A 23787-nucleotide genomic window follows, 5' to 3' on the forward strand; every position below is an offset into this window, starting at 1 on the left:
CCACCTTACCTGCCCACGCTGTTCCCCTCTGCCCAGGAACAAACCCAGGCCCAGCTGCACAGCCAGGAGAGTCAGGGATCCTGCAAGGCAGGAATTGTCTGAGCCAAGGGCAGTTTAATCCACGGGGAAAGGCGGGCTCCAGGTGAGAGGGGACCTGTGTGGCCCTCCTGGGGGCAGGGGGAGCTGGGGGAGTGCTGGGATGATCCACCAGGGCCTGAAATGCAGACTTTGTGCAGACTTTCTCCCCAGGGTTTTGCAAGGGCAGCCCCAGCAGTGATTAGTGAGAGTATTTAATGTTCAGTTGGACAGTGTGAGCTGGGAGAGGATGGATTTTCTCCTCCCTCAGGGAGCAGAGCTGCTCTCAGGAGCTGCTTTGCTCCCAGCCTGACAGCTCCATGGGCTCCTGCAGGGAGCCATCCATGGAGGCTTTGGGGCCAAGACAAAGGTGATGCCCACGGTGACAGAACCATTCCCTCCTAATCTGGGAGAAATGCATAAAGAAAATGTGACAGGAGAGAAAGCCTGGGAGATGAGGGAGCCTGCAGGTAATGAAGTTAATTGGATATGCTGATTTGAATGGAATGTGCATGTAAGGTTTGTCATTAGCTTTCTCAGGGACACATCTATGATTTAAAGGAGAGATACCCAATGGGATTCCTGTTGCACTTGAATTCTGAGGGGAGACTTCACACGTGGAGTCCATCCTGCTGCTCCTGCCTGCAGGCAAGGCTGGGCTTCTCCCCTGGATGGGGACATTATGAGGGATCCTGCTGGGGCCTGGGGCCCTGGCACAGCTGCATTCGAAATCCAGATCCCACATATGGGGTGGGCTGGCTGGAGGATCCTCAGAAACCCCCCCACTCCTCTGGGTTCAGTAGTGACCTGGAAATGGGTCCAGCCCAGATGTCAGCAGGGAGCCTGGGGGGAACTTTACTCCCAGAATTTCACGGAGAGCTTGAAGGGCTCTTGGAAACTTTTTGGGTAATAATTTGCAGTTCCAGTTCTGGATTCTCCCCTCCTGGAGGTTGCTGCGGGGGTCAGAGGATGCAGGACCAGGAGAATCATGCAGGCCCAGATTTCACTTCACTGCCATTGCAAAAATCAGCAAGTTCAGGCAGTGCCTGCCGCTCCTGGCCCTGGGAATCCTCTCAGGAGCCCCTCCATTGCCTCCCTGGCTCTTTCCACATGGAAGCCCAAAGTGCTTTGGGACCCATCAGGCACCTGCAGAGGTGGGGAGGAGCTGCAGCTCTCCAGGAGTTAATGGTGGCCCTGCTGCAGGACCCAGGCTGGGGAATCAGCCCCTCGTGCATGGACTTATTCAGCTGTTTTTTCTGGCACCAGGAATTCCATCCTGAGTCAGCCTGGTGGAAACACCCCTAATGAAAACAGACAGGTAATTTAATCATGGAAAGTTCCTGTAAAGAGATTCGATGTCTTCTAATGGGAGCCTGCTGGGAGGGAATGCAGAGATATCCCAGCACTGGCACTGCCTGGGCACAGCACCTGAGGGGAACTTTCCTACACGAGGTGTGCTGGAGCTTCATGTCAGATTAGATCCTTGAGTGGCTCCTACACGGTGCCACAATGTGGTATTTTGCTAATCTCTGGTGATAAAGCCCAGCTTAGCCCGCAGCTGCATTGTGGGGGTATTAGAGAGCTCAGTGTGAGCCCGGCTCTGCAGGGCTGCAGCTCCCTGCACCCAGCACATCCTGCTCCTCCACCGGGGCTGCCCATGGCCCTGCGAGCAGGGATGAGTTTGGATTTGCAGATTTTGTCATTAGGCACTTCTCAGGAGAGATTTGTAAACATCCAGCAGGAGGGAAGGGCTGGATGTGGCCCAGGCAGCTCCTCGGGTCCCTGTCCGAGTGTGGCAGCCCGTGGTGTGTCCTCCTGGGCTCTGCTGTCCCTCTGACCCTTGTTTCCAGCTCGCTGAGGCACCTCTCCCCACCCCTGTGCTCCACCCATCCCCACCCTGCTTCCCTCCGTGCCCCTCTCCTGAACCCTCCCCACACCCATCACCCTGCCAAGAGAGGAGACAGACAGGGAGAGGGAGGGGACAGAAGGACACAGGACCGCTGGAGTCCAGCCCATCCCTGTGCTCCCCTCTCCCCCAGGGCCCTGCCAGACGAGCTCTGGACTGGAGATGAGCCCGCAGGGGCAGGGCTGGTCCCTCCCCCTGCTCCAGGGACAGCTCAGGAGCTGTCAGGCCCCAGGAGGGCACCCATACGTGAGGCAGAGGAATTATTTCCCTCTCCAAACGTCAACAAGAAGCTTCCTGCTGTGTGAGATGATCCCTTTCTTCTTCCTCGGCCACAGGAATCATCACTCTTCTCTCTGACATCATCATTTGTTGCCATGGAAACCGAGCCCTGAGCAAGAGATGCAGTGGAGCATCCTGGTGTCAGTGGGTGCCCCTCGGCCTGGGCTGTGGGCAGGGGGCTCCTCTGGGGGTTCTGGGGGTTCAACACCCACCCAGGGAGGGGGCAGCAGGCTCTGCTGTCCCCGTGTCCTGTGCCCTGGGCCACCTCACGGTGACAGAGTCCCTGAGAGCCCCAGGGCTGCTCCCTGGCCCTTGTGGGGGCAGGAGGGTGCAGGCAGTGCCCAGCACCCCGTGCTGTGCCCCAAAACTCCATTCCAGGCACCCAGCCCGTTCCAGGCTCCCCTTGCAGGCACAGCCCCAAGCCCTCAGCCGGGCTGGAGGCACCGTCGGGCACTCGGTGCTGTCTCCAGCCCAGAGCTGCAATTCCCAGTTGGAATTGGTCTGCACCAGCCTTGGCCAGTGGTATCTCTCTTTATTAGCCCTGTCTGACCTCATTACTAGAAAGAAGCTCAATTTAACGAGCTGCTGGTGCCCTGAGGGAACTCTGGAAAACAGTTGTTTTTCACAAAGGCTGCTGATCCTTCATGTCCGGGCTTCCATTCCTGTCTGGCCATTAATCAGGCCTTTGCACGGTGGTGGCTGTGGAGCCCTGACAGCCCCGCGTTCCTGCTCTTTATTCCTCAGGTGATTTTTGTCCCTCTGTCCCTGCTGCAGCGTGGGTGACTCAGGTGGCAACAGCCAGTAAGGCACTGGGCTCATACTGGTGTGGATCTGCCTCTGATTCTTGGTATTTCACGGGGGCTGTGACCATCCTAATTCTCACAGGTGGAATTAAAGCAGGATTTGACCTTCTGCCTTTTGGGGGATTTTGCTTTCTTTGACCTTCTGCCTTTTGGGGGATTTTGCTTTCTGAAAATTCAGGGCTTTCGTGGCAGGCTTGGGCTGGCAGCTTAATCCTGCCAGGGACTCCTGTGCCTGACTGTGGGTGTTCCACAGACCACTCACATTCCCACCTGATGTTCTTCTATAGCACTGAACACTCGGGAGGTAAAGGGCAAAAGAGAGAAATCCAGAAAATGAATGTGTTTGTGTGTAGCCAAGATGTCTGTACATGGCAGGAGGCACCGGGCTCCTTCCAAGGGGAGGATTTATTTGGAGAGGGTGCAGGGGAGCAGCTCTGTTCTCCTGGTATTTCCAGCTGGGGTGGCTCATTTCTCAGCTAAACCATAAGATTTTTAACAACCTGCTCTCTTGGCTCCCGGGGACACGCACCAGAAAAAAGAGCCAGCCCTTTCTGTGCCAGTCCTGCCTCTTCCCAAGGTGTGGCCGTCGGGTGCTCCTGCCTTTTGCTCCCTGATGCAGCCAGGCAGGGAATACCGGGGCAGCAGAAAGGGCTGGCACAGCACCGCTGCGGCAGGCGATGGCATCTCTGAGATAAGGGGTTTTCCTAGAGCCGTGTTCCCTCTCCTGGATGGGCAGCAGGCGCATCCCGGCACATTCCCAGTACATTCCCAGTACATTTCCGACAATTCCCGGCAGCTCCCGGTACATCCTTGACACGTTCCCGGCAATTCCCTGCAATTCCCAGCACATTCCCGGTACATCCCCGGCACATCCCAGCACATTCCCGGCAATTCCCGGTACGTCCCCAGTACATCCTCGGCTCCCCGGCCCAGCAGCGCATTCGCTGCGGGCCCGTGGCTCCCCCAGCCCCGCACACGCCGCGTTCCCATCCCGCGGCTCTCCAAACGCGCAGATCCTGGTGGGAAAGACAATGTAAAGAGTTTGTTTATCCCGCTCCCCTCCCCGCGCACAGCCCCCGAGGCCATCAATTATTAACTTGAGGAAGAGAAGGCGTTTCCTCGGCAGCAGCGGCTGCTGGCAGGGATGGGGCTTGTCACAGCCCGGGCAGGTTTTCCTGCGGGAGCAGGGAGGTGTTTTGGAGGGATGGAGGGATGCTTGGAGCATGTGGTGCTGTGCCAGAGCTCTGCTCGCTCAGCACAACGGGCTGGGCTGGCCCTGCCTCGCTGAATCCTGCAGACAGGAAAGTGGCAGCAGCATCTCCAGGTTTTAAGTGGGGATGATGCTCCAGGAGGATTCCGTGGCAGGAAGAGGTGGTGGAGATTATCCACATGTCATTCTATAGGTGTCTAGAGAATTAAAAAATACCTCTGCAGTATCTCGGCTTTGCTGTTGGCTGTAGAGTTTTGTGGTCTCCTTTCAGGTTTATTTTAGAGAGAATCTTAAAAGTTTATAGTTTTCCTTCCCCCTGGATGGTCAATCATGGCTCACTGGAGGTCTCTGTGCTCGCCTTGCAACCACAAAACTCTCTCATTATTTCTCCTGGATTGGAGAAATCACATTGGCTGCAGTGGAGAAGGAACCTTTGCTCCAGCTCCCACTCCCACACGCTGCCCCTGCTCTATCTGCGTTTCGGAGCTGAGACTTTTGGATCATTCCTTTTCCTACCTTGTCCTCCTCCTCCCACCCCAAACCAAGGGCAGCATTTGGCAGCTGTGAGGTGCCCCCTGACCCCCGTGTGTTTTGTCCTGCAGATCCGGGCGGACGGGCCGCCCCAGGGCGGGATCCAGTACGAGGTGGTGCCGGTGTTCAAGGACGGGAGCCCGGTGCTGCGGGACATGGCCTTCTCCACCGACCACAAGTACCTGTACGTCATGTCGGAGCGCCAGGTGAGTGCCTGCTGCCCGGCGGGGGCGTTCCGGCTCCCTTCCTCAGCCCCGAGGTGCTGCACGGGGACAAGGGCTCCGAGGGCAGGAGGAGCTCGGGCTTTCCTGCCCCTGAGCAGAGCTTGGCCTCAGCGCTTGGGGGAGAGCTGAACCTGCTTGTTCCTGGCTGGAAGTGATGGGAACTGAGCTGCTTTGGGGCTCTGAGCCGTTCCTGCCTCGATCCTGAGCTGCAGGGGTTCTTTGGTTATAAAGTCATTTGAAAGCAGGGAAGAAATGTCTGAGAAGAGGGCAAAGTTTTCTCCCTGCTGAAAGCCTCGAGGGAGTGAATCCCTGAGGCTGAGGAAGGCATTTTGTGCTTGTTGGAGACGCTCAGGGACAGACACCTGCATGAGCAGCCACAATTTCCGATCCCATCCAGCTCGGGCTGGGATTAGATGGCAATAATGAGGATCTGTGCAAACTTTGTAATTGAATTATTTTATTCAAATGTTAATGTTTGGTCACTGTGCAGGAGCCACGTGCTGCCCGTGCTCCCAGCAGGGAGGAAAGGACCCAGTGTGGATCTCAAACAGTTGAGGAACTGTTTTCATTAGGAGCAAAGTCCAGGGGGAATGCCTCTAACTCATCTTTTATGAGGCAAGAGCGTCTTAATATTCATCAAAGCACTAATTTGCTTAATTGTGAAACAAAAAGATGTGAAGAGAATTAGCAAATAATAGAATATTCCTGGAACATTAATTCCATTTCCAGCCACGGCTCTGCCTCGGGGAGACTCCAGGAGCTGGGGGCTGTTGCCTCTCACTCCTTGCAGGGTTTGCCACAGGATTTGCCTGTTGCCCTTGCAGCAATGCGTGCTCTGGGTCCCAAAATCCCAGCAGCCTGTGCATATGGATCCTGTCAGCTCCTGTGACCCCAGTGCCCCCATCCTGCAATGTGACAGGTCAGCAAAGTGCAGCCAAGGAGATATTTTTCCCTGGTTCTCTATAAAGGAGGCTGATGATTGAAAAGAGGTCAGAACCAAGAGGAGGAGGGAGGTCCAGCAGCTCCAGAGGCTGAGGCTGTAAATGGTGGGAGGTGCTCTCAGAAGGACTGAGAATATACAGCAAAAAATGGCCTCTGAAGGCTGGAAATGGAGAACAAACCGAAATTTGCCACAGCAGAATGCCACAGGGAGCAGCTGCTCCTGGCAGGGCTGTGCTGCAGTTAACTGGGGGGAGGATTGCCCAGAGCTGGGGTTTGATATCTGAGACAGAACCAGGCCAGGGCCTGTGTCCACACACAGCCCTTGAGGAACGGCTGGGGTTGTGGAATTCACCTGGGGAAGGTGCTGGGGGTTTGTGAATTCACCTGGGGAAGGTGCTCCCCAACAGCTGCTGGCACCTCCTGAGCCCCTCTGGGCATGGGGACAGCCTTGGGATGGGCTCTGGGAGCAGCCCCAGGCCTGGGGCTGTGGGGATGGAGCTGTGGGGATGGAGCTGTGGGGCTCTGGGGCTCTGGGGAGGCTTCCCACAAAGGATGGAGGGAGCTCCTCGGCACAGAGCCCAGCTCCCTTCTGTGCAGGCAGCATCCAGGACCAGCTTTGTGCAGAACTGCAGGGAAAAGAGCTTCTCCCTGCTCAGATCTGGAGCTGTGGCTGCAGGCACAGCCCTTCCCCATCCCCTGGCTCCTGTCCCAGCCCTGTCTGTGCTTTGCTCCAGTTTTTTCCTCCCTCTTTTTTTGAGCTCTCCCTGAGCCTTTCATGTCTCGCTGCCAACTCCTTCCAAAGCAGAATATTTGACATTTGATTTCACTCCCACAAAGCACAGAAGCAACAGTTGCACAGCCCAATCCGGGGGAGAGAGGAATAAAGAAACTTTGCTTCCAGGCACTGGGGGCTCTTGAACCTCTCGGTGTAAGGGTGGTTATTAGGAGCTCTTTCAGGTTCCCTTCTCACAGCACCTGGTTTCAAACACTCAGAGGGGAAAGGAGAAGTGTTCTGACACTATTTAAAGCAGGAATTCATTTTTCAGTGTTGGTGGAGCAAACAAAGCCCATTTCTGCACACAGGCTGAGCAATGCTCAGGAAGAGCTGGATGGAGATGGAGATGGAGATGGAGATGGAGATGGAGATGGAGATGGAGATGGAGATGGAGATGGAGATGGAGATGGAGATGGAGATGGAGATGGGTGGCATTGCAGGAGCTTTGTGGGGTTCCAGGGTGGGAATAGCTCTGGGTCTGGCAGAGTTATTCTCCCCAAAATCCCAGTTTTTGGGTCCTGTCCCCAAATTCACCATGGGTTCTGTGGTGGGGGGACCAGCATGGCCACAGTGAGGGGACCATGGCTCTTCTCAGCCACTGCCCAGTGTGAGCTGTCTCATTTTCCACAGACAAATTCAATTAACTGTTTCTATCAGGAAGAAAAAAAAAAAACACAAAAAATAAAATATTGAAGCGGAACTGGTCACGTTGCTGCTTCACTGGTGAGATGTGGGGTACACCCAGGGCTGATCAAACAGCAGGTGAGGGGTTAATGGCAATGTATGACAAACGTGGGGCCACCAATGCCCCCTGATTTAAAATTTCCCATTTTGCCACAGAGTCTGTCACAAAGCCCACACCAACAACCCCTGCACGTGCAGAAAATCTTCTCTGCTTTCCCCCTTCCAGAGGGAAGGGCTGAGGCTCCCAGAAGTGCTGCTGGTGCTGAGGAGAAGTGGCTCTGTAATTCAGCCCAGCAGCATTAATTGTCTGGCTGTCAGCGAGAGGCAGTTGGGTTTTCTCAAAGTCTGAAAGCTCCAACTCGATCAATCCTGTGGGATGAGGGTGCTCTGATGGCCCCAAGGCTGCAGGAGCCCCCTCTGCTCCCCCAGGCAGCCCAGCCCACCCTGGCAGGGCTGTGGGCATTATGTAAGCATCAGCAAAACTGAGGCCAGAGATTTTCGCAGCTCTCGACAGAAGAAGGAATTTGGTTATTTTTAAGGCAGGAGTGAGAGGAGCTCAATCAAACCCAGGGCAGGGATTGTTGGCTCCAAAAGATTTCAGCACCTAATCAAGGGCTGCAGACGTGGAATTTAAAGCAGCAGGATCGAAATGGTGGTTGGAAGGAAGATCCTGTGTTAGGGGTGAGGAAAACATCCCAGGAGGGCCCTTTCCACCCCAGCCCATGCATCAGGGATCCTGGCAGGTGGGAGCTGCAGGGGCAGAGGAGCTGGTGCTGAGCAGGCTCTCCCTCTGCCCTCACTGCTTCTTCCCTGCCTGAAAACAACTGTGCCAACATGAATTTTCCCTTCCTTATTTCCCACTCTTTTCCCATCTCCTGATCCCTCGGTTGTCGGTGCTCCTCAGGTGAAGCCCCAGGTGAGGTGCTGGGGGGGAAGAGCAGCACCTTCCTCAGCAGGCACTGCCCAGGGTGCTGTAAGTGCAGAATTCACCTTGCAGAACCATCCTCCACAATTGCTGCAGCCTCCACGGGCTCAGGAGCTGCTCCCAGCCCAGCCATGTTTGATTCAGCCACGGGGGAGGATTTCCCTCTGCTCCTCTGAGGAGTGGAACAGAGCAGCCTCCTGCTCTGGCTGGGAGCCTCACACTCCCCAGGCAGAGATGAGAACCCAGAACCACCCCATGAATGCCAAGAAACACAGCAGAGCTCTGAGGGAGCCCCTGCTGCTCCAGGCAGTGCTGGATTTGCCCTCTGTGGCTTTGGAGAGCACGGGTTTATGTTCTTTGATGGAATCAGAGAACCACAGAATGGTTTGGGTTGGGAGGGACCTTAGATCTCATCTCATTCCACCCCAGGTTGCTCCAAGCCCCGTCCAAACTGGCTTTGAGCTCTGCAGGGATGGGGCAGCCACAGCTCCTCCTCGTTTATTCCCAGACCTGTTGCTTTTCCACCCACTGAGCTCCCCCTCCACATCCATCATTGTGGCTTTAGGTAAAGAAATTGTCTTTGAGCCTGCTCTGGGAGCAGTGAAATGTTTGCTTTGCAAGTGCCCCTGTGCCAGGAGCTGCAGCTCTCCAGGGATAATTTGTTGTGCATTCCCCTGCCCTGTAACCCCCAGAGGTTTCAGTCCTGTGCAAACTGCTTTGCTTTGGGCTGAACTTTCTGGATGCTGAGGGAGGGGGAGGCAGACAGGAACTGCCCAGATGATTCAGGAGAGGTTGGATTGGAGTGAGGGTTGAGAAAAACAGGGGAGCCCATCAGTCCTGGAGCAGCAGGGCTGTAAATACCGATGGTGTCCTGAAGAGAACTGAGAAAACATGATAAAAAATGCACGAGACATGGATAAAAGGGTCTGGAGTCATCAAGAGGGAAAAAACGAACTGATTAAATTTTTAACTACATTATCTGCTAGTTGAACAGCCAGTTAGCTGGACATAATCTCAACAAACTTTGAACACTGGCACAGGGAGAAGGGCTCGGCTGAATCCCACCAGAGGGGACCAAAATCCCCTGTCCCCTGGGCCCCTCCACCTGCTCATGGGCTGGGACAGAGAGGGAGCTGGGATGGGCACAGGAGCCCCTGGAGAGGAAGGGCTGTGCCCCCGGGGTGTGTGCACAGCTCCTCCTCCACCCTCCCAAAAATCCCGACTCAACGAACTCAATTAGGAATAATTAAGAAATTCCGATGAAAACTTGTCTCATTAACAATACCTGGCTGCCAGGGAGGATGTGTTAATTACCGTGGATTGCCCAAAAAGCCGAGCCCGGGCAGGTGGGACAGCCTGCTGGGCTCCTGCTGCCAGCACATTTGTCAGCCCTGCTGGGGCTCACCTGCTGCTGGCCACGCTGGCCCCAGTGCCTCCCCCAGCCCCCAGGGATGTCTGTCCGGACCCAAAATAAACGCGGGCAGCTCAGGGCTGAAGCCTGTGAGGTGAGGAATCCTTGGAGAATGAACTTTGCGGGGAGAAGGGCTGGAAGAGGCGGCGGTGTGAGCGGGGGGTCAGTGGGTTTGTTTTTCCTGCATGAGTTATGTCGCAGACTTTGCTCGTGTGGTTGTTCCTTTCAAGTGCTGCCTGCCTTTGCCTGCAGTTTGTTTGTTTTGCTTTGGTTTTATTTTGTATTAGGGCTGTTTCTTCCCCTGCCAGTCACAGCCACAGGGTTCCCACGTGTTTGCTTCGGCATTTGCTTCCCTTTCCAATTCCTCCTCTTCCACAGACCCATTGTTTCATTTCCAGGCCGGCCACCACAGTCCTGAGGTATTTCTAGAATTTCCCTTACGTGCACAGAGCCTCAGCTCCCCAGGGCTGTGGGGTCTGCAAAGGGACCTGGGACATCCCCAGGAGCTGGGGAGAGCTCTGATGTCCCTCCAGATTTGGTGCCACCACCCCTGCCCCATCCTGAAAGAAACTGAGCTCATGGACTCCCAGAATTTTTTAGTTGGAAAGGACCTTAAAGCTCATCCACAGGGACACCTCCCAGTGTCCCAGGCTGTCCAGAGCCTCATCCAGCTCTGTGGGTGATGCTGATGTTCAAGGCTGGGTTTGGAATGCTGCAGGATTTCCTGTCTGGACGGACAGACAGACCCAGGTCCTCCTTACCAGCAGTAAAAGGAGAGAGCTGTGTTCCCAGGAGGGAAAAGGCGTTGAAGGAGAGATCTGAAATGTCGCACTCAGTGCTCAGTGATGAAATTTAAAAGCAAATTTGGATTCCTTTTCCCCTTTAAAGTTCCCCTCTTCCCCCATCCCCGCACTCCTGGAATAGTTTGTGTCCCCAGCAGATGAATTTGGGGGTACTGAGCTGGCGAGGTCGGGAGTTGCTCACATCAGGCATCAACAGAAAGGAAACATAACTCACAATATGCTGAGAGGAGCTCTGAAATTGCACAAATTATTCTATTTTATACTTTAATTAGTTTGAATTAGCAGTGGGAATAGATGCATAAAATGATCCAGCGAAGGGTGAAATGGAAAAAGGGCTGTGGTGTGGAGGATCGCTTTATTGTGGTGGGGTTTGTGCACTCAGTGTGCAGGAGCTGCTCCTGCTGGATCCAGCCCCTGGGAGGACTGCCTCACCCCTGGCAGTGTCCCAGCCAGGCTGGACAGGGTTTGGAGCACCCTGGGACAGTGGAAGGTGGCATGGTGGCACTGGAAGGTGACCCCATGGCACAGGTGGCACTGGAGGGGGTTTAAGATCCTTTCCAACCCAAACCATCCCTGGGTCTGACTCTGACAGGTTCAAGCTCTGTCCTGCAGTGCTTCCTTTGGACCAGGCTTTGCCTGGTCTCCTCAAAAGCCTGGGACAATGTGGCACTTTTCTGGTGGCTGTGTGGGCTGGGGGAGCAGCTGAGAGCCCCCAGCATTGCCCTCTCCAGGCTTCCAGCTCCTGCTTGGTCTCAATCTGAGGCTCAAAGGGGCAGAAGGATTTAAGAGAGTTCAAATCCACCCTGACTCTTAAAGCCTTTGCCTTTTTCTCCTTTTCCCCTGAAGGTTCTGAACAAGTCCCCCAGATGAGGTAGAACTTGGCTCAAGATCCTGCAGGCTCCAGATAGGTTGAAAATGATAGATGTGCCCCAGGAAAAGTGGCTGGAATGGTCTTGCAAGCTGGGACTAGATGTAACAGTTAAGACTGGTTGTAAAGCAGAAAGAACCCAACTTTTTATGTGGTTTGCTCTTGCTCTCCCTCCTCCTCCTCCTCCTCTGGAAAAATATTTCCAATTATAACTTTGCTGTGGCAAAAAATGTTGGTATTTTCTGGAGGGAGGTACACAGATTTCTCAGGGATGTTCCTGGAGAGCACATTCAGCATCCCAAATGGAAATCCTGAGCACCAGCGCTGGGGCAGATCCTGCCTTTCTAACCCCTAACCCCTCTGGCCTCGGGTGTCCCTCCATCCCCAAGGTCCCTGCAGCCCCCTCCCAGTGCTGTTCCGAGGAGCCACTTGACAACTGTGGCATTTCTGCCTAGTGCTGGGGAGGAGAGGGAGCCCCATCAATAATCCTGTATTTATTTGAGCAGCGAGCAGGAATGTGCCTGGCAGACTAAACACTGCCTGCTCCCCCTGCCCCAGCCGTGCCCAGGGCCCTGCCAAGAGTGCTGGGGGCCAGACGGAGAGGGGGAGCAGCAATCCTGGCCTGCAGCTTTCTGTGTGGGTGTTAAAGAAATTATTTTCATTGTAATCAAGCTTAGAACGTACTGCTCACACAGGGGGATTGTTGTTTTCCCCGTTTATTTTCCCTCTGCCTTTTCCACCGCTTTCCCTGCAGCAGCCCCCACCAGGCTGTGAACGTTTTGCTCTCCGCTCCCAGATTTGGGAGATGGAGCAGTAATATCAGCTTTTAGATCAGGACTGAAGCCTAGAGATGCTGTGTGACCTGTCCACATCAAAACCAAGCTGGCCAAAATCCCTGGAGATTGAGGGTTTGGTCAGGGGTTGCTGCCTGCCTGGTTGGGCAGTCTGGAGCTGAGGACAGCACTCAGCACTGGCATCAGGGACTTTTCCTTTGCCTCCTGCCTTTGTTTTGGGCTTTTCCCCATCCATTTAAGTGACTCACAACTGTCAGTGCCTTGGGTGCTATTAACACCTCGCTAAGAACTGCATCTAAGTATTTTTATTTCCATTTTTTTCACGGAGGGAGCAGGGGAAGGCCAGGGTTTAACAAGAACTCCTCCCTGTGTGGCTGGGCCTTGGAGCAGACGGCGCTGCCCACAAAAACAATTTGCTCAAAAACCGTCCAAAAAAGAGCTGACCACACTTTTATTTGGAGAAGCTGTGCCAGAAACAGCATTCCCGTGCCTGCAGAGAGGAGAGTGCAGGCTCCAGGCAGTCAAAAACAAGCTGGGTTTTTCCATTTTAGGCCTCTGCGTGGTCCAGGCTGGTGGCCGCGGCCCCAGCTCGTCCCTGGCACCTCGTCCAAGCGGGATGCTGGAGGAAATGTTGGATTTGTAGGAGAAACCTCCCTGAGAGGCAGCACCAGGGGTGGGAGTGGGTTTAAGCTTTGTTTGGGGGATGCAGCCCTCCAGAACAGCCAGATCCCACCCAAAAAGGACCTCAAAGGAATAAGGGGATGACAGAATCACAGAACGCCCCGAGCTGGGAGGCGCTCACAGGGCTCACTGACACCCCAAAATCCCACCCCATGACTGAGAGCAGCGTCCAAACGCTGAGATTTGGTTATTTTAGGGGGATTTTAAGCCACGAGCAGGATTGTGAAGCTGTAGCACCAGAATGTGGGATTTGTGTGCGTTTCTGGGGGGTTTGTAGTGTGGGGTTTGTGTGAGTCTGTGTGGGGTTTGTGTGGGTGTGTGTGAGTCTGTGTGGGGTTTGTATGGGGTTTCTGTGGGGTCTGTGTGGGTTTCTGTGAGGTTTATGTAGGATCTGTGTGGGTTTCTGTGGGGTTTGTGTGCGGCCTGTGTGGGGTCTGTGTGGGGTTTGTATGGGGTCTGTGTGGGGTCTGTGTGGGGTTTCTGTGGGGTCTGTGTGGATTTCTGTGGGGTTTGTGTGGGGTCTCTGTGTGTTTCTGTGGGGTTTATGTAGGTTCTGTGTGGGTTTCTGTGAGGCTTGTGTGGGGTCTGTGTGGGTTTCTGTGGGGTCTGTGTGCGGTCTGTGTGGGGTTTGTATGGGGTTTGTTTGGGGTCTGTGTGGGTTTCTGTGGGGTTTGTGTGCGGTCTGTGTGGGGTTTCTGTGGGGTCTATGCGGGGTTTGTATGGGGTTTCTGTGGGGTCTGTGTGGGTTTCTGTGAGGTTTCTGTGTGGGTTTCTGTGGGGTTTCTGTGGGTTTCTGAGGTCACCCCAATGGCAGCAGTGTCACAGCCCTGGAGCATGGGGCCAGAGGCACAGGAGGCTCCCCTGAGCTCCCCGTGGTTATTGTCTTTGGGCGCAGGGCAGGACGGGCAGGCTCCAGGCTGGGCTGTGTAAATCTCGTTAGAAAGCCATTCCCAGCTAATGAAACCCTGGGAGAGAGAGGGATTTGGCTCCCCAGCCCTCAGCCTTGCAGCAGAGGCTGGAATAAATCCATCTCCAGTTGTGTGTGGGCTGCTCTGCCCTCTCCCCCAGCACAGGGGCAGCAGCACTTGGTGCATCAGCACCTCCATAATGTCAGGTGATACTTATCTGTTCTTTTGAAAAAATAAAAAAGGAAAAACCAAAATAAAAACTGCTGCAAAAATCCTCACCTGGCCTTTAATCCTTGTGCAGGAAAGGAGAGCAGCCATGTAAATAATTCTGCCTCCCCTGCAGCCCGCTGGGCTCTGGGTATTAATGCCAGGGGCCAGAGCTGTAGGGGAAAGCTGTAGGGAGGAGGGATCTGGGATAAATGCACCTCAGCTCTGCTGTTTGTGTAGCTGGATGTGCCTGCCCCAGCCACGGGTCCCACTGGGGTCATGTTTGTTTGGCTGTGCCTTTATTGCTCTAAGTGTGAATTTAGCAGCTCCTACCGGGTGAAATACGATTGTCTCTGTACTCCACGGCCAGGCTGGGCTTTGCTGAGGTTCTGAGCACAGCTGCTGCAATATTTGGGTTTATTAACACCCAGTCAAGGCAGACACACAGCCCTGGGCCTCAGCTGCTGGATCTGTGCCTGGATTTGTCCCTTTTCTGCAGGTTTGGGGTGATTTGGGCACCCGGGGCTGGCTGCCATCCCCATCCCTGCAGAGATCCATGATCCCTCCTGTCCTTGTTCTGGGCCTTCTCCCCCTGCAGGCACTGAGGCAGGGATTGCTCTGCTCTCTGCTTTTTCTTGATTTATCTGCTTTTCTCTTGCCTTTCTCACCTATATTTATCCACATATCCATATATCTATCTCTCTATATGTTTATCCAACAACTGAGATGCAAATCCAGCAGTGCAGAGGCATCCAGGCCCATCTGGGACAGCACAGGCTGCTGGAAATATTTCCATAGCTTTGCATTCCCTTTCCCCCTGCCTGTCCCAAAGAACACAGGGGTATCCTCTGCGTGTAATGAAGTCTCTGAAGGGTTGAACAATATTTCTTTTCCGCCTCTAACTAATCTTTTTTAATGCTTGACAGCCTCATGTTCTGTAATTTAATGCATTTTATTTAGAAAATAACATTTAGTGCCACTTTGGATTTCCAATTATTCTTCAATCGGACTTTGAGGGCCTGATGTCTTTGTCACTTGGATGTGTGCAAGAGATGGCAACATCAGAGCAGACAACAGCAAATTATTTCCACTACTGATTACTAGGCTTGGGAGGAAAATATGCAGGGACAAATTTAGTCTCAGCATAAATGTATGAAAATGAGTTAAAGCATTGCAGCAGCAGCAGCTTTGTGCTCGGCGTGGATGGGCAGAACCGGCCTGGCTCATCCTGCAGCCTCCTGCAGCACCAGGGGATCTTTGGGAGGAAGGAAAGCCTCCAAGGAACGGGAGCTGCAGTGGTCCCAGCTGGATCTGTCCGTGGTGCTCAGTGTGGCCTTTGAGGGCTTTGCTGACACCAGTGCAGGAGGAAAAGCCTCCCCAGTAAACCCATCATAAACCCCCAAATTACTGGTGGCCAAGGGAGGATCTGCCTGCTCCCACCTCCTGGGTGCCCCTCGTGCTCGGAGAGGACTCAAGGGCTTGATCTGGAGCTGTCAGGGCAGGTTTAGGTTGGATTTTAGGGAAAGGTTTTTCCCCCAGAGGGTGTTGGGCACTGCCCAGGGAATGGGCACAGCCCCGAGGCTGCCAGAGCTCCAGGAGTGTTTGGACAGTGGGATGCCCAGGGTGGGATTTTGGGATGTCTGTGCAGGGCAGGGGTTGGAATTGTTTCCTTAGTCTCCTGAGATGTTTTCCTTGGTCCTCACTGACGTGTCCATGGGTGGGAACAGACCCATGTCCTACACCCAGCTACGCCAGGCTCCTTCTGTGGGGAAAAGGGCTTAGAGCTCATTTTCCTCCAGAACTCAGGAGTTTGGGATATGCTTAGGACAGCTCGTTCCTCACACTGCCCGTCAGGTTCCTAAATTATTTTTGACAGCCGTGTGTAATGATATACAAATGGGAAAGTGATGGAGTAGCAGAAAATTGACTGGCAAGGACAGCGTGATGGAGTTGGAGAGCAATCCTGCTAAAAAGCCGTGGAGACTGCGGAGTGTTCCTGGAGCAAACACCAAGCAGGGCCCTTGCCAGGCTGTGGAAGCAGCAATGATACCACTCTGTGACCTTTAAAGCTACTTAGGGCACTCAAATGCTTTGGATTTTCAAGGCTCTGTAAAATTACACAAACCTGCCATGCCTGGGATGTTCCTCCCAGGTTTCTGCAGTGTTTGAACAGTTTGAAGAGCCGTGAATGGTTCAGAAATGGAGAATTGAGGGTTGTTTGTGTTCCTACCCTGTGTGCAGCAGCCCTTTGTGGCTGTGGAGAAGGTCTGAGCAGGGTCTGTGCTGAATGTCCCCAGCATTGCCACAGAGCTCACTTGGCAAGGCAGCATCCCATGGGATGTGGCCTCTGAGGGATGAACCCTGCAGCTCTGCCAGCCAGGATTCATGGGATCCTAGGGTATGGAAGGCACCCACAAGGATCATCCAGTCCAAATCCTGCACAGGCACCCCAGAATCCCACCCTGGGCATCCCTGGGGGCATTTCCAAAGGCTCCTAGAGCTCTGGCAGCCTCGGGGCTGTGCCCATTCCCGGGGGAGCCTGGGCAGTGCCCAGCACTGGCCACCCACTCTGGGCTGTGGGATGCTGTTCTGGAAGAGCAGAGGGAAATGGTCACTGAAGGAGCCAGAGGGGTGGATGGCATCATTTGGTGCCCAGCCCCTTCTCTGGGCAGAGCTGCAGCTCAGTAATCCCGCCAGGCACACGCGAGGTGCGGGGCAGAGCGAGGCTGGGCCGCTGGAGCCATGCCTGCGTGTGCCAAGAAAACAAACAGAAAGGGCCAGTCAAAGCTTTTCAGTGTCACTGACACCCTGGGACGTGCCAGAGCCAGGAACAAAGGCGGCATTGAGGCACAGCACGGCCTGGGAGGCTGCTGGGAGCGGGCAGATGCGGGGCTGTGCCCACCCTGTGCCCACGGCCACTCGGACACGGTGGGTGGCAGGACAAGGCCTGGGCCAGCTCCTCAGCAAGGAGGGCAAACAAAACGTGGCCTGAATGTCCCCTGTGTGGCACTGAGGGGGCTCTGTAGGGACAGCAGAACATTCCTGCTCCCTGCCAGGCACGAGGCAAAAGCAGCTCTGAGGTGGCAGGGGATGGGTGGCTTTGGGACACTGGGCTGGACACAGAGAGCTGCCAGAGATTTTGCCCTCCAAAAGTGCCAGGCAGGGAGCTTCTTCCCAGCTGGCTCTGGGATGGACAGGGCACTGCCACCCGTGCTGTGCCCCACTGCAGTGCCCTGCCTTGCCCATGAGCTCAGGTGATGTTCCCTTGCTGCTGGCAACAGCGGGGCTCTGCTGGGCTGTGTGAGCACATGGTGACTGTTTCAGCAGGGCTGCAGCTCCTCTGTCACTCCAGGGACACCAGGACACACACCCTGCATTGGGGACAGCCAGGATGACCCGGGCCTGTGGCTGTGGCTGCTTTGCTCCAACTCAGGAAAGGGTTAAGCTCAGGGCCCCTCTGGAGAGAGGGAAATAACCCCAGGGACCCCGGGGTCCCTCGCTGTGCTCCAGCTGCCTCCGTGCATGTGCTGCTCATTTTTCATCCTGAACACAGCTGCTGCCAGCAGCCCTGTCCTACCCCTGCTCCTGCCAGTTTTATGAGCAGAGAATAAAGAGGGGGAGCACACAAACCACCGAGGTTCATCTGCCAGTTGTCAGGCTGCCGGGGCAGCAGGGACCGAGCCATGGCAGGCACCTTTTCATTAGCAGTGTTCTTTATTCATCCCCCACAAGCTGCTCTCCTTTTTGAGGAGGGGACCTGCTGCTGCTGCTGCTCGGGTTTTTATCAGGGTTTGGCCCTGATTAGCTGGGTGGGATGGGAGGAGCTGCCTTCCCTGGGGTCTCTCCGAGGTGCAGAGATCGATGCCATCAGCACAGCCTGAGCACCGGGGGCTGGCAGAGTCCCCGGGCTGCTCCTCTTCCTTCAGCTGGGTAATTAGGAGCTCTGGAGAGGGGGAAGAGAGGTCACACGTGGAGTGGGACTATTAACCCCGTCCCTTGCCAGCCACCCTGCAGAGAAATGCCCTTGGAGCAGCTGCTGCAGCGCTGGCTCCCAGCAGGAAGGCAGCTGAGGCAGGGCAGAGCCCCTGCCAGGGGCATTCGCCCCGGCTGGGAGGTTTGCAGCTGACAGACACCGTGCCAGGGACCAAGTTTGGTCCAGAAGTGGTGGTTTCATGTCTGTCACGTGGCAGAAAGAGCCACCCTCGTGGGTCCCTGTGGCCTGCTCCCTGCCCGAGGCAGAAGATGGAGCAGGTCATGGATCCACCAGCTCTTCTTATGGTTTTTAGCATTCCCACGTTGATCCCCTCAAGCCTGCTCAATGCCCCATCCTGGGGCAATGATTCCCCTTTGTTCCCAGCCTCCCTGGGAGCTGAGGCTCCCAGTGCCCACAGAAACTGGTTAATCTTGTCCTCTCCAATCCCTTGCAAGCCCGGAGCTCTTCCTGGAGCTGCTCTGTAGGTAGGCTCAGCACAGGCTGCAGGATCCCCCTCGCAGTCTGTTGGGTCTGCTGCTGCACTGACGCCAGGGATATTTATGGAAATACATGCAGAAGCTCCTCAGGCTCCGATGGAGCAGAAATAGTTTCATGGCATTATTTGCCCAAAATGCCACCGTTCTGAGTGCTGGATCCGGACACTGAGAGGCTGATGTCAAAGCAGCTGCTTCCAGCAGGAGCTGAGGTGGCTGTCGGGGACAAGTGCCTCGGTGTGGCAGCCCTGGGAGCTTTAATGCAGCAATTCTGGGGTATGTTGGAGGCTCTGGGCTTGCATCAGCCCTGCCTCACTGGGAGCATTAATGCAGCAATTCTGGGGTATGTTGGAGGCTCTGGGCTTGCATCAGCCCTGCCTCCCGTCAGAGCCACAGCCCCAGAGCTGCTCTTTGATTCCACATCTCCCATGCAGCAAAACAGCAGCCCAAGGAAAAGCAGGTAAAGATCAAAGCTAAACCCTTTACCCGACCTTCTCTGGCTACAAAAACCGTCCCAGCTTTCATTTCCCACAACGGGAGGCCCTTGGTTGATGCTCCCACTTTCCCAGGGGCTCTTCCAAGCCGCAGGCAGCCGTGTTTGCTCTGGGGGAGGGAGGGCCGGGGGGTGTTTAAAGAGCTCACTTGTGGTGGCACCGCAAATGAAGTCATGTCCTGAGGGATGGGGATGTTGTGGGGAGGGTTTGATGGGGGAAAACCACAGTGTTGTGACTCGTGACCCAGCGAAACCCTAATTGTGTGTTTAGCAAAGCCCAGGCTGGAGCTGTTTCCTTTGCCTCTGTCTTGGCACGCTGCCCTTGGCTGGGATCACTCATCCTGTGGTTAGGGCTGGTCAGGAGTCACCCCAGTCGTTAGGAAAGGAATGTTAAAGGGCTGTTGTGTAAACCCACCACTGCCTGAGCAGGCCTTGTTTTCAGTGTAAATCTGCTGCAGGGAATGGTTTAACCTTCATCGTATTTTTTTTCTTTATTATTTCATTAAGTAAGATTTATACAGGTATAGTGTTGGAAAGGTCATCCGTCCCTTGAGCTGTGGGAAGAGCTCTGAGCATTCCTCCCTCTCCACTTGGTTGTTTTACCCCTGGTTTCGGCTGGGAAAGCACCAGGCCTGGGTTTTGTTGCCTTCTGGGAGGTGAATTTATCCTGCCTGGCACACAGAGCCCCCTCAGCCCTCCTTTCCCCAATCCCACCCTCAGTGGATCCTCCAGCAGCAGCACCCTGGAGCTGCAGGGTGGCCTTTCCCCAGGGGATTGCATCCCAGCTGGGGAGAAGCAGGAGTTTTTCCCCTCCTCTCCCTCAGGAAATTTGGGATGTTGGATCTGCAGCACAGACCCGGGCTCTGGGCTCAGGATCTCTGGATGCCTCGCTGCTCCTGTACCCCTGAAATGAGATATTTTATGTCTTTCTTGTTTACTGACATGTGATAAGGCTGAGTGAGGGTTTTTTGGAGATATTGAAGATTCTCTAGCAGCAAGACATCAGGGGTTTGCCAGCACAGCCCGTGTGTGCTTTAGTGCTCTGCTTATCCCACAGCTCTGAGCATCCCCTGGCATCGAGGACACTCCAGCCAGGCATGGAGCTTCACAGGCTGAGGCAGCAGAGCTGGGAAGGAGCTTTTGCAGCTTTTCCAGCAGCAACCTGTTCTCCAGGGCTTTTCTGAACCCTGAGAACAGATGGCTGGGCTGGAGGCTGAGATGCAAGGACAAGGGACTCATGTTGACATTACCTTTACCAGAGTGCCTTTCATCATTAGCATCTAAATGCCAGCAAACACCCAGGAATTATCCATCTATGATCTCTTCATCAGAAGAGGCCTCTGATCAGGTTAATCTCACTTTCCCAGCGTGGAAAGGAGGATGCTGAGCAGCTGTACCCACCAGCAAGGGGAAGCGGAGTGAATTTCTGAGAGGGAAGGATGCTGCGAGCACCAGGTTTGAAGTGGCTGTCAGTGATTGCTTTGCCTCTTGCACAGCACTGCCAGGGCTGGGATGGCAGAGCTGATGGTGCTGATTGAGCCTGATGGGGCTGCTCCTGGGGCAGCTGCCCTGGAACACCTTGGCTGGGTGCTGAGCAGCCCAGCTCTCCCGTGGGCAGGAGGGAAGCTCCCAGCCCGGTGCATTTCCATCCTCTCAGTGATCTCCTCTCCCTCCTGAGAAGCCAAAGCAAGCATGGGGGAGGGTGGAGGAAATGTGTTTTAACAGTAAATACGGCCTTGTTATTTATCAATGCAGAGTAATTGAAGTAATTTCATGTCGGTTTTAAATGCAGCGCCCAGGGATCTAATCTATCTGTCTAATATTAATGGGGAATATTTGCTTGCCTCATTCATTCATTACTGTTTTCATTAAGACTCTAGTCCCATTTAGGAGTCTGTTTGTCATTTTAAACTCTTCTGTTTTATCTTAGCCTGCCACAATCCTGTTTAACAACTGAAGTGAATCCGTGAGTTGCAGGCTGGCAGCTCGGGGGAAGGGGCTCTGCTGTCTGGCGTGTGCTTTTCCTGGGGAGCCAGGAGAAACAGACTGCAGGCACTCACAGGCAGCAGGCTCTGAGCCTGCCTGCATCCACACCCTGGAGAGGCAGGGTTCCACAGCAGAGCTGGGTGTCTGAGCTCCCAGCATGGCCATCCCTGCTGGGACACCGCTGCAGACTCCAGCTCTGGAGGATCCAGTGTGTCCAAGCCAGCCCAGGAAGCTGCTCGGAGCAGGGATGGGGTTGATGAATGCTCAGGGTGCTTCCAGCTGGGTGCTCTGGTTCCTCACAAGGTGTGTTCCCCTCTAAGGCATCCCCACCTTCAGGGTATCACAGAATCACTGAATGGTTTGGGTTGGAAGGGACCTCAGAATCCATCCAGCGCCACCCCTGCCATGGCAGGGACACCTTCCCCTGTCGCAGGCGCTCCCAGCCCTGTCCAGCCTGGCCTTGGGCACTGCCAGGGACCCAGGGGCAGCCCCAGCTGCTCTGGGCACCCTGTGCCAGGGCCTGCCCACCCTCACAGAACGGAATCTCCTCCCAATGCCCACTGCCAGGGGCTCTGTCCCTGTCCCTGCCCTCGCCCTGGAGCTGGGAGGAGCCCAGGGAGCATCACCCGCAGGGCTGGGCAGGCACCAGGGCTGGGCAGCCCCGAGCTGGAGGCGTCCAAGCCTCATTAGAGTCCCGGGGAAGGGGAGCATTGTGCTGTTAACGACTCTCTGGCAAAGTGCTCTGACTAAAACAGTAATTTTTCTGAGCACAGCCCAGTTGCGAGTGCTTGTTGAACACCTAATTACTTTGGTTACTGCTCCAGAATTATTCCGAATTCTATTTTTGCTGTTTTCTCACCAAACAGAGAGAAACACTTTATAATTATTCACCTTAATTAATTTTCTGAGCTTCTGTTAAAACTTTTAAATGACTGCAGGGAGCACGCCAGGAGTTCCATGGCAGCCAGGCAAAGCAGAGGCCGTGAACTGATGCAAGATGAAAGTTTCCTGTGTTGGATTGATCCCCACCTGAGCCCAGAGATTTTGGAAGGCTGCCCCCCTTTTATCCTGATTAATTAGTTCCCCTGAGGCCTGGGCTAATCAAAGGGCATTGCTCATCAGCTGGTGGCCATGGCAGGGTGGCATCAGAGGATGGTGCCAACGCGTCAGGGAGCCACTTGTGATGGCAGCAGTGATGTTCCCTGGCAGGAGCATGGGGATGGGCCCCTGGCTGCTCCAGGAACATCATCCTGCAATCCAGAGGGGGCTCCCACAGCAGCAGGGAGGCTGTGTCACCCTGGCAGGTGAGGAGCAGGGGAGCTCCTGCCAGGATCACCATCCTGGCCTCCAGGAGATCATCTGAACCTTTTTGTGCAGTCAGGAATGAAAATGCCCCTCCCCTGAGGTGTGGTGGCTTTCCAGGCATCCAGGGACGTGGATCCATCACAGCAGAGCCCTGTCCTTGTGGGGGAGACCTCTAGCATCCCATTCCTCATTACTGGCACCCTCATCACCCCATTCTTGTCAGGGAGAGGTTCTGTGGGTCGGTTCTCCCAGAAGCTGAGTGGTTTAGAGTCCCAAAAGAGAAGGATCTGCTGAGGGTCCTGTCCTCCCCAGCTGCCATCCCCCATGTGTGGGGACACCGAGCTGTCACCAGCACCCCGGGGGCAGGAGCAGCTCAGAGGAGCCAGGCAGGAGTGAACGTGTGGCTGCACCTCATTATTTAATCCATGAATTTCACTGCATTTGCCATTCCAGAAGCTCCTGCGAGTACCTCAGCCAGGTCTGCGCTCCAGATCTCACTTCAGCGCTGAAGATGACAGAATTTCCTCCTGACTCTGTGTGGGCACGGGCTTTGCCCAGCTCTGGAGGCAGTGGGCACAGGGTGGCCACAAGTCCCAGATGCAGATGGTCTGTGCGAGGCAGGAGGCAGAGCTGGGGCTGCCAAGGCACATTGTGGCTGTCACACAGAGCTGGCACTGCTGTGCCAGTCTGAGCAGGGGGTGGATGCCGGACTGGCATCCCAAATGCTGGGCTGAGCCTCCACCCACAGCTGGGAGCCCAGGCAGGGTGAGGGATGGGACACGGGGTGGCTGTGCCAGGCAGGGGGCACCTGCCCCTGTGCCCACCCTGCAGCCCTGGAGCGTCACCGTCACCTGCTGGGGGCAGAGGAGGAGCTGCCAGAGCCAGCAGCCCATGCAGAGTCACGTGCTGGAGATGAAAACCCATTTCCCCTCCTGCATGAGGCCGTGCTGCTCCTGCGAGCCGGGAGCGGGCTGGGATCTCTGCCTGGCACTTTGTTATTCCAACAAACCCCGCTCAGATGTTCCATATTGATGTGATGATTAACTCGAGCCGTGGTAAACCACAGGAAAGTGTTTGTCTGCAGGAGCCTGTGTGCCAGAACATGAGGCTGCTCCGAGCCCTGCCGGGATGCTGGGCCGGATGGATGCAGGAAACTCTGGCTTGAGGACAATTTTCCTGCTCGAGCAAGCCTCACTTCGGGATATTTGCTGTTTTTTCAGTCTTCCTTGCTTCCCAGAGGAGGCTGTCCTTGCTTTCATCACCTCCCTCAGGAGCCTGGCAGGCTGCACAGAGGGTCTGGGTGAGCCAAGGAGATGGGAATGTTTGCAGAAGATCTGATCCCTCACTCCAGAGTGATCCAGTCCCTGTGCTCCAGCACAGCTTGTCCTCCTCAGATGTTAATGAGGTTCTTATAGCAGCAAAGCCAAGCCCACTGCAAAGGTTGCCTGGATCAGAGTTGAAGGGGCTCTCTCCGTGCATCTGCAGTGCTGTAATTAAATAATCCCCTCGT

The 23787-nt window shown here is 55.0% G+C and overlaps 1 protein-coding gene across 1 annotated transcript in view; it reads left to right on the top strand.

Moving 5' to 3' along the window:
- PLXNA2 (plexin A2) overlaps nucleotides 1-23787 on the top strand; it is a 120484-nt gene that overhangs the window by 37420 nt on the left and 59277 nt on the right. The window contains exon 4 of the mRNA XM_084220755.1: nucleotides 4876-5010. Within this exon, the coding sequence (XP_084076881.1) occupies nucleotides 4876-5010 (135 nt within the window). The remainder of the gene's footprint in view (nucleotides 1-4875; nucleotides 5011-23787) is intronic.

The sequence above is a fragment of the Fringilla coelebs genome (genome assembly GCF_963513975.1).
Source record: "Fringilla coelebs genome assembly, chromosome: 23".
Classification (NCBI taxonomy): Eukaryota; Metazoa; Chordata; class Aves; order Passeriformes; family Fringillidae; genus Fringilla; species Fringilla coelebs.